This window comes from Acinonyx jubatus, chromosome C1 (assembly GCF_027475565.1).
Source record: "Acinonyx jubatus isolate Ajub_Pintada_27869175 chromosome C1, VMU_Ajub_asm_v1.0, whole genome shotgun sequence".
Classification (NCBI taxonomy): Eukaryota; Metazoa; Chordata; class Mammalia; order Carnivora; family Felidae; genus Acinonyx; species Acinonyx jubatus.
The window spans coordinates 184,450,991-184,463,194 of record NC_069381.1 but is presented as its reverse complement, the minus strand read 5'-3'; the positions used below and the strand labels follow the sequence as shown (position 1 = coordinate 184,463,194).

Below are 12,204 nucleotides of genomic sequence, written 5' to 3'. Positions count from 1 at the left end.
CATGCTCAAAAAATGTTATTAGCAAACCAAAATTAACTTAAAAAATGTCAACCAATCTTAAAATTGAAACAGTAAAAATAGATAAAAGAAAAATGAGCACCTGAGATAGAAATTTAATCCATAGTGTTATCGAAGAAAAAGAAATGGAGAAAATAGGAATGAGGGAATTAGGTATAGTATGAGAACTTATGTTCTGAAGTGCTTATTGTTCTGTAGTCTCACCAGCACTGGGTATTATCATTAAAAATAAATTTTGTCCACTTGATATTGGTCATTTGTTGAAATGGTAAAATTTGAATGTTTTATGTTTATTGATCATTATTTCCTTTTCCACTCATTGATTCGATAAACATTCATTAAATGTCTGCTATATCCCCCAGGCATTGCAAATACTAAAATAAATGAGGCCTGGTCCCTGCCCTCTAGTAGCTCATGGTTTAGTGCAAAGTTAACTTGTAAAAAGAAATTATTATAATACAAATGAGATAAGAATCCTCCTAGAGGTAAACATAAGGAACTATGGGTGTGGGATAGTGGTGGAAGGAACAAAATTGGGTCATAGCAAATTTATTGATTTATGATAAGCAGAGATTCTGCATTTAATGTTGCAGATTAGGGTGTTAGAAAAGGCTCCATTTGGTTGTTTGGTTGCAGAAACATGAACCAAATGAAGCCCACTTGAGTGAATTAGAAATGCCAGACCTGACTTGGTTTAATTAGAGGAAGGTATTCAAGGGCATAGAAAGATGGTGATATTGGCATGGATTTGTCTTTAAGACCTACTCACTCACCCAGGGAGGGTCCAGAAGATATACCTTTCACATGACAGTGAGAAGTAAATTTGTGAGGGGACCTCCACCCTTGAAGAACTCTGTGATTGCTTTTCTTTGTGGGCCAGACCTCACAGTGGGAGCTGCAGTCACTGAACTGGGAAAACCTGAATGCAATGGGAATAACTGGATTCCAGGATAGCAGGGGCCAAGTGATGGCACTCAACCACCAATGACAAGACACGTTACCGTAATAGACAGTAGAGTCAAAGCAGCGATCAGAATAGTTTGACTCACATGGACCTTTGGCATTGGCTAATTAATCATGGTGTTCCTAGAAATAACATATATAGGAAGCCTACTAAATTCTTTCTTAATCTGTATAACAGAAAAGTTCTAGGTCAAGTGAACAAAACTCTGACCTGAGTGATAAAAAGAGTCATAGCTCCTCAATCGTTTTCCAGATTTGAGCCAGTTTGCAGACCCAGAAACCTTCAAATGAAGGGGACGCTTTCTCCCCTTAAGGAGAGATGCTAGTATGCTGATAAAAATTTGTAATGTTAATCTTTCTCCCAGCTTTCCCAAAAGGGAAGGAGAGCCTTTTACCAGGGTTAATTGTACATTAGGGAAAAGGAAATAATCAGACCTTTCAGAGACTACTACTAGACTTTTCAAAGACTACTGGACACTACTGGCTCTGAAATGACACTAATTCCTGAAGACTCAAAACATCACTGTTGTCCACCAGAGTAGGGACTTAGGGAAGTCAGGTGATAAATGGAGTTTTAAACCCATCCTGTGGTTATTTCCCTAATTCCAAATTGCCTAATTGGCACCAACACACTTAGCTGTAGGTGAATCGCTACATTGATTGCCTGACCTATGGACCTAGGGATTTTAGGATGGGAAAAGCTAAATGGAAGCCACTAGAGAGCTACCTCTACCTAGGAAAACACTAAGCCAAAAGCAATACCACATTCATGGAGGGATTCAGAGATTAGTGCCATTATCAAGGACTCAAAGATATAAAAGTGGTGATTCCCATCTCATCCCCATTTAGCTCACTTATTTTGGCCTGTGCATAGAATAGATCTTGGAGAGTGACAGTAGATTGTTGCAAGCCTAACCAGGTAGTGATTCCGATTGCAGCTGCTGTACCGGGTGTGGTTTCATTTCTTGGACAGGTTAACACATCCCTTGGTACCTAGTATGCAACTAGTGATCTGGCAAATGCTATTTTCCTAGTATAAAGACCATAAAAAGCAGTTTGCTTTCTTTCAGCTGGCAAGGTCAGCAATATACTTTCACTGTCTTACCTCAGGTATATCAACTTCTCCAGCCCTATGTCATTAAATATGTTCACAGGAATCTTGATTGCCTTTCCCTTATATAAAACATTATACAGGTTCATTACAATGATGCCCTTTAAGCTGATTGGATCTAGTGAACAGAAAGTAGCAACTAATCTAACTTACTTAGGAAAGACATTTGCATGTCAGAGGTTGTAGGAAGAATTCTGACAAAAATTCAGGGGTCTTCTACCTCATTGAAATTTTGAGGAGCCAGTGGTATGGGACTTGTCGAGATAATCTTGCTAGGGAGAAAGATAAGTTGTTGTAACTGGCCCTTCCTATAACTAAAACAGAGGCACAACACTGGTGGCTTTTTTGGATTTTGGAGACAACTTATTCCTCATTTGGGTGTGCTACTCTGGCCCATCTAACAAGTGACTGGAAAATATATATATATATATATATATATATATATATATATATATATATATATATATATACACACATATATATACGTGTATATATGTATATATATGTATATATATATACATATATACACGTATATATATATATATATCTTCTTTCCCCTCCTCATATCTTACCATCATGTAACATAAGCTATATTGACTTTATATTATAATTGACTTTATATTCTATTTAAGTATTGTTAAACTTGCATCACACTATTTAAGTTTCAGGGTATTAAGAAGAGTAAACATCACTCAAAGACTTTTATTCTTTTCTGGGGAAGAGGCTAGTGAGTTTTTGGTTGTATGCAGGATAGTTGTGTCATGTTATTGTTCTCATTGGGAGATCAAATATGTTTTAAAGTGATGCTTCTGGGTGTCAGGTTGACAAGTGGTGGGTGGACTTGTGATGATTAATTTTATGTGTCAACTTGACCAGGCCATAAAATAGAGATTTAGATCTAGAGGTTGGGAAAGAGGTCTGGGATTAAACTCTTTCTTTCTTTCTTTCTTTCTTTCTTTCTTTCTTTCTTTCTTTCTTTCTGTTTGTTTATTTTTGAGAGAAAGACAAAGCACAAACAGGGGAGGGACAGAGAGAGGGAGACAGAGTCTGAACCAGGCTCCAAGCTCTGAGCTGTCAGCACATAGCCCGATGCAGGGCTCAAACCCATGGACCATGAGATCATGACCTGAGCCAAAGTCAGACACTCAATCAACTGAGCCACCCAGGCACCTCTGGGCTTAAAGACTTTCTACTCCTCATTAGAACTTCAGGTCCTTATCTCCTTTCCCATCCCTGATGCCCATCTTTGTAGTAAGAGTGCTCAAGAGAGCACTTCTGTCAGGATCTCTGATCTTTTTCTTTTTTCCTAGCTCTACCCTCTGATGGTTCAAGGTAGACAGGTGAGATTGCAATGTAGAATTGATAGCTACCACTGATTTTAGAAGTGTCGTTTGTGTAATTTCAATATTTAACATTATAACCATTTTTGCAGAAATGTAATTACACCACAGCCAATAGAATATCCAGCATTCCTATCCCCAGACCTGAATGTTACTGTTGGGATGCCAACTGCAATGCCCCAATCCAACAGGCCATCTGTAGTGCGACTTGAAAAACTTCAGCAACAACCTCGGGAAAGGTAAAAAAAAAAAAAAAAAAAAAGTCTTCATCTCATTTGTGTGTTATTTGTACATTAATTTTTTCTTTTGAGACATGAGCTTTAGATATTTGTTTAGAAAGGTCAATGAAATGACAGGAAAAGAGGTGATAACTTATTTATAAGGGAGAAAGTATAATACTTGCTCTACTCTTGACTCAACAATGTATTCTATAGGTGTCTTGTGCTTTTTTCTGTATTTCCCATCCTTTTTTCTCTATGCTTCAGTGTAAATTCTTTGTTTCTAATCTGTTGTTAAACCAATTGAATTCTTTTGTGTGTGTATGGGTTTTTTTTTTTAAGTTTATTTATTTTGAGAGAGAGGAGAGAGAGAGAGTGAGCTGAGGAGGAGTAGAGAGAAGGAAAGAGAGAGAAAACCAAGAAGCTCCACACTGTCAAGTGCAGAGCCTGATGTGGGGTTCAAACTCACAAACCATAAAATCATGACCTGAACTGAAATTTGGAGTCAGACACTTAACCGACTGATCCACCCAGATACCCCAAACCAATTGAATTCTTAATTTCAGTTATTTTATTGAAGTTATTTTCCCTTATTTTATAGTTTTCACTTCTCTACCAAAATCCCCTGACTTCTCTTTGAATTCTTTGAACATATTAGTCATTGCTATTTTTTTAAGTTTATTTATTGGGATACCTGGGTGGCTCGGTTGGTTAAGCGTCCAACTTCAGCTCAGATCATGATCTCAACATTCATCAGTTCGACCCCATGTCAGGCTCTGTGCTGTGCTCCAGCTCAGAGCCTGGAGCCCACTTCAGATTCCGCATCTCCTTCTCTCTCTGCTCCTCCTCCCCTTGCACTCTGTGCCTCTCTCAAAAATAAAAACATTAAAAAAATTTTTTAGGTTTATTTATTTTGAGAGAGAGAGCAAGAGAGAATGCATACACATGAGTGGGGAAGGGACAGAGAGGGAGGGAGAGAGAGACTACAAAGCAGGCTCCACACCGTCAGCATAGAGCCTGACATGGGGCTTGATCTCACAAACTATGAGGTCATGACCTGAGCCGAGATCAAGATTTGGCTGCTTCACCGATTGAGCCACCCAGGCACCCCAACCATTGCTATTTTAAAGTTCATCTGTGGTAACTTTATTATCTGGATCTCCTGTAGGTCTGTTTCTATTGGGTTTTTTCCCCTCATAATTTTCAGTCAAGCCTTACATTCTCATATACCTAGCTATTTTTATTGAGTGCCAAACATTGTATCTGTAGAACTAATTTGTGGCTCTTGATTGTATATTCTTACAGGGAGGATAGACACTTGCATCTGTCAGCCAACTAGACTAGGAAACTAGCAATCCCAGATCACCTTAATTCACTTGAGATTGAGATTGAAATGATTTAGGTTTGTTTCCTATGAGGATTAGTCTTTTAATGGTCTAATCGTATTCCTAGTAGTAGGACTGGGACTAGTGTGAGGCAAGTTAAGTCACAAGACAAGGAGGCTCTTATTCTCGTGGTTTAACCTTTTGGGGTCCCAACTGAAGGCCTAGATGTTTACCTTGGCTTTTCATCCTTGGCAGGGTCTGAACTCTGCTTTTTGTTCCCTAATTCTGGCATATCTATCTCCAGGCTCTGCTCATTTTCTTAACTCTTAGCCACCACAAATGCCTGGAAGGAAAAATGGTACCAAATGATGGGGCTTATTGTCTCTGAAATTCCTATAATCTTGGATCTGTAAATCCTTGGTGCTTTTGTAACTGACTGATGCTTTCAGACACAATTTTTTAAAATTTTTATTAAAAAAATTTTTTTAATGTTTGTTTATTTTTGAGAGAGAAACAGAGACAGAGTGCAAGTGGGGAAGTGGCAGATAGAGAGGAAACACAGAATCTGAAGTAGGCTCCAGGCTCTGAGCTGTCAGCACAGAGCCCAACACAGGGCTCTAATTCATAGTGAGATCCTGACCTGAGCTGAAGTTGGACTCTTAAGCAACTGAGCTATCGAGGTGCCCCACTTTCAAATACAATTTTTAAAAAATATATTGTCCAGCCTTTTTAGTTGTGTAGTAAGATGGTTTATCTGAAGTAACCTAGTCCACCATTGCCAGAAGCAGAACTCCTTGGTCACTTAAAAAATGATTATTTATGTTGGATACATTTTTTACTCAGACTCATAACTCATTAATTCATTAACATTGAGCTGAATGACCAAAGAACCCTTTTATCCTCCATTCTGATGTTTTATTCATTTAGTAACATTATTGAATACCTAGTGTGTGTCAGGCACTATTATAGGGTACTAGATATACAATGGTGATTTTTAAAAACATATTTGTTAGTGTCCTCTTTCCTTCTTTGTAAGCATAATGAAGGTTTATCAATACCCCCATCCCACCCCCACCAAAGTCTGCTGTTAGTTTCATTGATTTTTTTTTTCTGTTGTCTTTTTAGTTTCTATTTTTCCCCACTCTGGTCTTTGTTATTTCCTTTGTTTTACTAATTTTGGCTTAGTTCTTTTTCCTGGTTCCTTGAAGTATAAAATTATTTGAGATCTTTCTTTTTCTTATTGTAAATGCTTACTGCTTTTAACTTACCTCTTAGAAGTGTTTTTGCTACATCCCATAAGTTTTGATATGTTGTATTTCCATTTTGATTTGTCTCAAGATATTTAAAAATATTTTTCTTTTGGTTTCCTCTTTGACCCATTGGTTATTCAGTAGCATGTTGCTTAATCTCCGCTGAAAGTTTGTGAAATTAGCAGTTTCTTCTCGGAATTGATTATGGTCAGAAAGGATGCTTGATATGATTTTAGTCATCTTAAATTTATGAGTACTTGTTTTATGGCCTAACATATCTATCCTGAAGAATGTTTCACATGTACTTAAGATGACCATTGGATGGAATGTTCTATAGAAGTATTAACTCTGTGATTTAATGTGTAGTTTAGCTTCAGTGTTTCTTTATAAATTTTCTGTTTGGTTGATCTATCTATTGATGTAAGTGGGGTTTTAAAGTCCCTTACTATTATTATATTGCTGTCTCTTTCTTCCTTCATATCTGTTCACATTTGGTTTACATATTTAGGTGCTTCTATGTTGAGTGCATAACTGTTTACAAATGTCATATTCTCTTGTTGGATTGACCCCTTTATCATTGTATAGTGATCTTTGTCTCTCATTACAGTCTTTGGCTTAAAGTCTATTTTGTGTGCTATAAGTATTAGTAGTCCTACACTCTTTTGGTTCCTGTTTGCATGGAATATCTTTTTCCATAGCTTTTCTTTCAGTCAGTAGGTGTCCTTTAAGCTTAAGTGTCTCTCTTGTAGGCAGCATATAGTTGGGTCTTGGGTGTTTTTTTTTTTTTAATCAGCTACTCTGTCTTTTGATTGGAGAATTTAGTCTGTTTACATTTAAAGTAATTATTAAAAAGTATGGACTTACTATTGCTATTTTGTTCATTATTTTCTGGCTGTTTTTTAAATTCCTTTGTTCCCCTCTTATTTTCTTGCTGTCTTCTTTTGTGATTTGATGGTTATTTGCATGGTACACTTAGATTCCTTTATCTTTTGTGTATCTACTCTAGGTTTTTCTTTGTGGTTTACCAGGAGGCTTACAAAACACATATTTAAAACAGTCTATTTTAAGCTGATAACAATTTAACTTTGAATGTAATAAAGCTCTGTATTTTTATCCCCCCCCATTTTATACTTCTGATGTCACAGTTTGCATCTTTTTACTTTATCTTATTTATTTGTTAAGTAATTTAACAAATTATTGTAGTTGTAGTAATTTTTTTGAATCTTTTTGTCTCTTAACCTTCATATCAGGGTTATATGTGATTCACCCCCCACCATTACAATATTAGAATATCCTGAATTTAACTATATATTTACCTTTGCCAGTGAGATTTATAGTTTCATATGCTTTTATGTTACTGATTCGTATCCTTTTTGTTTGGCTTGAAGAAGTCCCTTTGTAACATTTCTTGTAGGACTGGTCTAGTGGTGATGAACCCTTTTAGGTTTTGTTTGTCTAGAAAATTTTAATTTCTCCTTCGATTCTGAAGGACAACTTTGTCATGTAGAGTATTCTTGGTTGACAGGTTTTTTGTTGTTTTGTTGTTGTTGTTGTTGTTTTACTTTTGGCACTTTGAATATATCATGCCACTTTCTTCTGGCCTGGAAAGATTCTGCTGAAAAATATGATAGCTTTCTTTCCCCCCCGCCCAAGTTAGTTAACATACAGTGTAGTCTTGGCTTTAAGAGTAGAACCCAGTGATTCATCTCTTACATATGACACCCAGTGCTCATCCTAAAGAGTGCTCCCCTTAATGCCTGTCACACATTTAACTCACACCCCACCCCCACATCCCTACCAACCCTCACTTCTCTGCTTTTAAGAGTCTCTTATGGTTTGCCTCCCTCTGTGTTTTTATCTTATTTTTCCTTCCCTTCCTCTATGGTCATCTGTTAAGTTTCTCCAATTCCACATATGAGTGAAATCATATGATAACTCTTTCTCTGACTTATTTCACTTAGCATTAATACCCTCCAGTTTCATCCACATTGTCGCAAATGGCAAGATTTCATTCTTTTTCATTGACGAGTATGATTCTGCTGTGTGTGTGTGTGTGCATGTGTGTGTATGTATCACACATGTTCTTTATCCTTTCATCAGTTGATGGACATTTGGGCTCTTTCCATAATTCATTTGGCTATTGTTGATAGTGCCGCTATAAATATTGGGGTGCATGTGCCCCTTTGAATCAGCATTTTTGTATCCTTTGGCTAAATTCCTAGTAATGCAACTGCTGGGTCATAGAGTAGTTCTATTTTTAATTTTTTGAGGAAGCTCTACACTGTTTTCCAGAGTGGCTACACCAGTTTTCATTCCCACTAATAGTACAATAGGGTTCCCATTTCTATACATCCTCGCCAACATCTATTGTTGCCTGAGTTGTTAATTTTAGCTACTCTGACCAGTGTGAGGTGGTGTGTCACAGTGGTTTTGATTATCTTTTCATGTGTTTGTTTGCCATCTGGATGTCGTCTTTGGAAAAATGTTTATTCATGTCTTCTGCCCAGTTCTTCACTGGATTATTTGATTTGGGGGTGTTGAGTTTAGTAAGTTCTTTATTGATTTTGGATACTAACCCTGCATCCAGCATGTCATTTGCAAGTATCTTCTCCCATTCTATTGGTTGCCTTTTAGTTTGGTTGATTGTTTCCTTTGCTGTGTAGAAGCTTTATTTATTTATTTATTTATTTATTTATTTATTTATTTAATTAGTTAGTTATTATCATTATTATCATTATCATCGTTTTTAACGTTTATTTATTTTTGAGAAGAGAGAAACAGAGCATGAGTGGGGAGGAGAGAGAAAGAGGGAGACACAGAATCTGAAACAGGCTCCAGGCTCTGAGCTGTCAGCACAGAGCCCGACGTGGGGCTCGAACTCACGGACCGTGAGATCATGACCTGAGCTGAAGTCGGACGCTCAACTGACTGAGCCACCCAGGCGCCCCTAATATTTTTTTTAAGGTTTATTCATTTTTCAGAGACAGAGCATGAGTGGGGGAGGAGCAAAGAGAGAGGGAGACAAAGAATATGAAGCAGGCTTCAGGCTCTGAGCTGTCAGCACAGAGCCCGATGCAGGGCTCAAACTTCACGGACCATGAGATCATGACCTGAGCCAAAGTTGGAAGCTCAGCCAACTGAGCCACCCAGGTGCCCCTGTAGAAGCTTTTTTTATCTTGATAAGGTCCCAGTAGTTCACTTTTGCTTTGATTTCCTTTGCCTCTAGAGACATGTCAAGTAAGAAGTTGTTGCCGAGTTGTGGCTGTGGCTGAGGTTGCTGTCTGTTTTCTCCTATAGGATTTTGGTGGTTTTCTGTCTCAGATTTAGGTCTTTCATCCATTTTGAATTTGTTTTTGTGTATGGTGTAAGAAAGTGGTCCAGGGCCTGGCACTTTAGAAAGTGCGTTTGGAGTGTGCTTTGTGTACTCTGTTGTGTTTTGACTGCTCTATCCCACTGGTGTTTGGACCTTCAACCAAGTGTGCTTTGATGTGTTCATTGAAGTAACCCTGTAAAAAAAAAGAAAAAGTGGGTGGGTGCTGATAGTTTTTTGTTGTTCCATTTTATATGGAATTAATTTTCCTGAAATTTTTTATAAGAGATTTGGTTTAGAAAGCTTCACAAGCTTTACAGAACTCCCATTTCTGATGTTTTCATTTGGTGTTAAAATATATGAATTGCTGTCTAAGATTTTCTGGAGCCTGTCCTGGATTAGAGACCTGGTTGGTCAGTTTTAAGCATTCACAGTGGTTAGACTGCTCCAGTCCTTTTAATGGTTGACATAAATCCTTTGTACTCACTTGCTATTGGAATGAGCGAAACTTTCCCAGTTTTAACCGCTATTCTCAGATTGGCCTGCTGTACTTTCATCTAACTACCTGTTGGCTATTTTGAGGTTCTCTTATTTTCAGGTGCCTCTTTTATACCTGTTGTCTTCTGCCATATATACACTGATACCTTGAAGGTCTTATGTATATGTTTTGGGATTCATAGAGATACCTTGTCACATGATTTTGTTGTAAATGTTGCCCATAGGTTTTTGGGTTTGTTACTGAGCTACTCTGAATATTTTTATGTAGAGATTTGAGAAGATTAAAAACCTATGCTACCCCTGCTGGCATTATCTTCTAGCGTTTCCCTCTTTGGCTAAACTTTCATATTTATAATAATTTTATCTATAGTATCATTTGGGAGAATTTAAACAGTCATACCTACAAATAACGACAATTAAGATTTTTTTATTCCCAGTTCTTACACTTGAATTTTGTTTTCTTCTCTTATGATGCTAGCTAGAAGCTCTAGTCAGTGTCTAATATAAATGGCAAGGGTGGGCATCCTTGTTTTGTTGATGATCTTTAAAGGCAACACTTCTGGCATTTAATAGTTAAAAGCATTATTTATATAGGGTTTTTACATATAGATATGCTATACCAGGTTAAGTAAATAATTCCATTTTGCTTCTAGTTTTATAAGTTTTTTTAAAAAATCATAAATGGATGTTGGATTTTGCCAAGTTATTTGTCTCTTTTAATCAGTTAAATTGTGTTTATATTTTCTAATGTCAATGTCAAAATATCCTTATATACATGGAATAAATCCTACTTGTTAATTATATATTATCTTTCTATATACTACTGGATTTTTATACTAAAATTATATCTGTTTGTAATATTTGCATCTATGTTCATGAATAAGATGAGACTAATTTTCCTTTTTTGTAATGTCCTTATTAGGGTTAATTACAGTAATAGTGTCCTAATGAAATGAATTGGGAAACATATCCTCTTTCCATTTAGTTCTTGTCAGTTACATCTTTAGGTGACTAAAGCCTTTTGAAATTTCTTGGATTAGAAGCTAAATTCCTATTTTTTCATTTGTTTTGTTCCAGAAAATATCATGTATATATTGGGTAATTTATAACATATGTATATACAAGTTTAATGAGACCTATATATTGAATAACTTCTAAAACATGTATGTATAGCTTAAATAAAGATAATAAGACTGTTGCCTAGATATTTATTCATCACCATATTTGGAAGTCCTAGCCACAGCAGTCAGACAACAAAATGAAATAAGAGGCATCCATATTGAAAAGGAAGAAGTAAAATTATCGCTATTTGCAGATGACATGATACTCTATATAGAAAACCCAAAAGATTCCACCAAAAAGTTGCTAGAACTGATACACAAATTCACTAAAGTTGTGGGATACAATAGCAGCATACAGAAATCTATTGCATTTCTATACAACCAATAATGAAATAGCAGAAAGAGAAATCAAGGAATCAATCCCATTTACAATTACACCAAAAACCATGAGATACCTAAGAATAAACCTAACCAAAGTACAGGTGAAAGACCTGTACTCTGAAAACTATAAAACACTGATGAAAGAAATTGAAGATGACACAAACAAGTGGAAAATCACTCCATGCTCCTGGATTGGAAGAGCAAATATTGTTAAAATGTCCATGCTACCCAAAGCAATCTACACATTTAATGCAATCCCTATCAAAATACCACCAACATTCTTCACAGAGCTAGAACAAACAATCCTAAAATTTGTATGGAATGACAAAAGACCCCAATAGCCAAAGCCACCTTGAAAAAGAAAAGCAAAACTGGAGGCATCACAATTCTGGACTTTAAGTTATGTTACAAAGCTGTAATCATCAAGACAGTATGGTACTGGCACAAAAACAGACACATAAATCAATAGAACCGAATAGAAAACCCAGAACTGAACCCACAACTATATGGTCAATTAGTCTTTGACAAAGCAAGAAAGAATATTCAATGGGAAAAAGACAGTCTCTTCAACAGATGGTGTTGGGAAAACTGAACAGCAACATGCAAAAGAATGAAACTGGATCACTTTTTTACCACCACACACAAAAATGAATTCTAAATGGATTAAAAACCTAAATATGAGACAACCATTAAAATCCTAGATAACAGAGGCAGTAACCTCTTTGACAT

The 12,204-nt window shown here is 36.5% G+C and overlaps 1 protein-coding gene across 11 annotated transcripts in view; it reads left to right on the top strand.

The window, feature by feature from the left end:
* C2CD6 (C2 calcium dependent domain containing 6) overlaps window positions 1-12,204 on the top strand; it is a 169,325-nt gene that overhangs the window by 65,256 nt on the left and 91,865 nt on the right. For all 11 annotated transcript variants that reach the window (XM_053215564.1, XM_053215563.1, XM_053215562.1 and 8 more), the window contains one exon: window positions 3,525-3,671. In XM_053215564.1, the coding sequence (XP_053071539.1) occupies window positions 3,525-3,671 (147 nt within the window). The remainder of the gene's footprint in view (window positions 1-3,524; window positions 3,672-12,204) is intronic.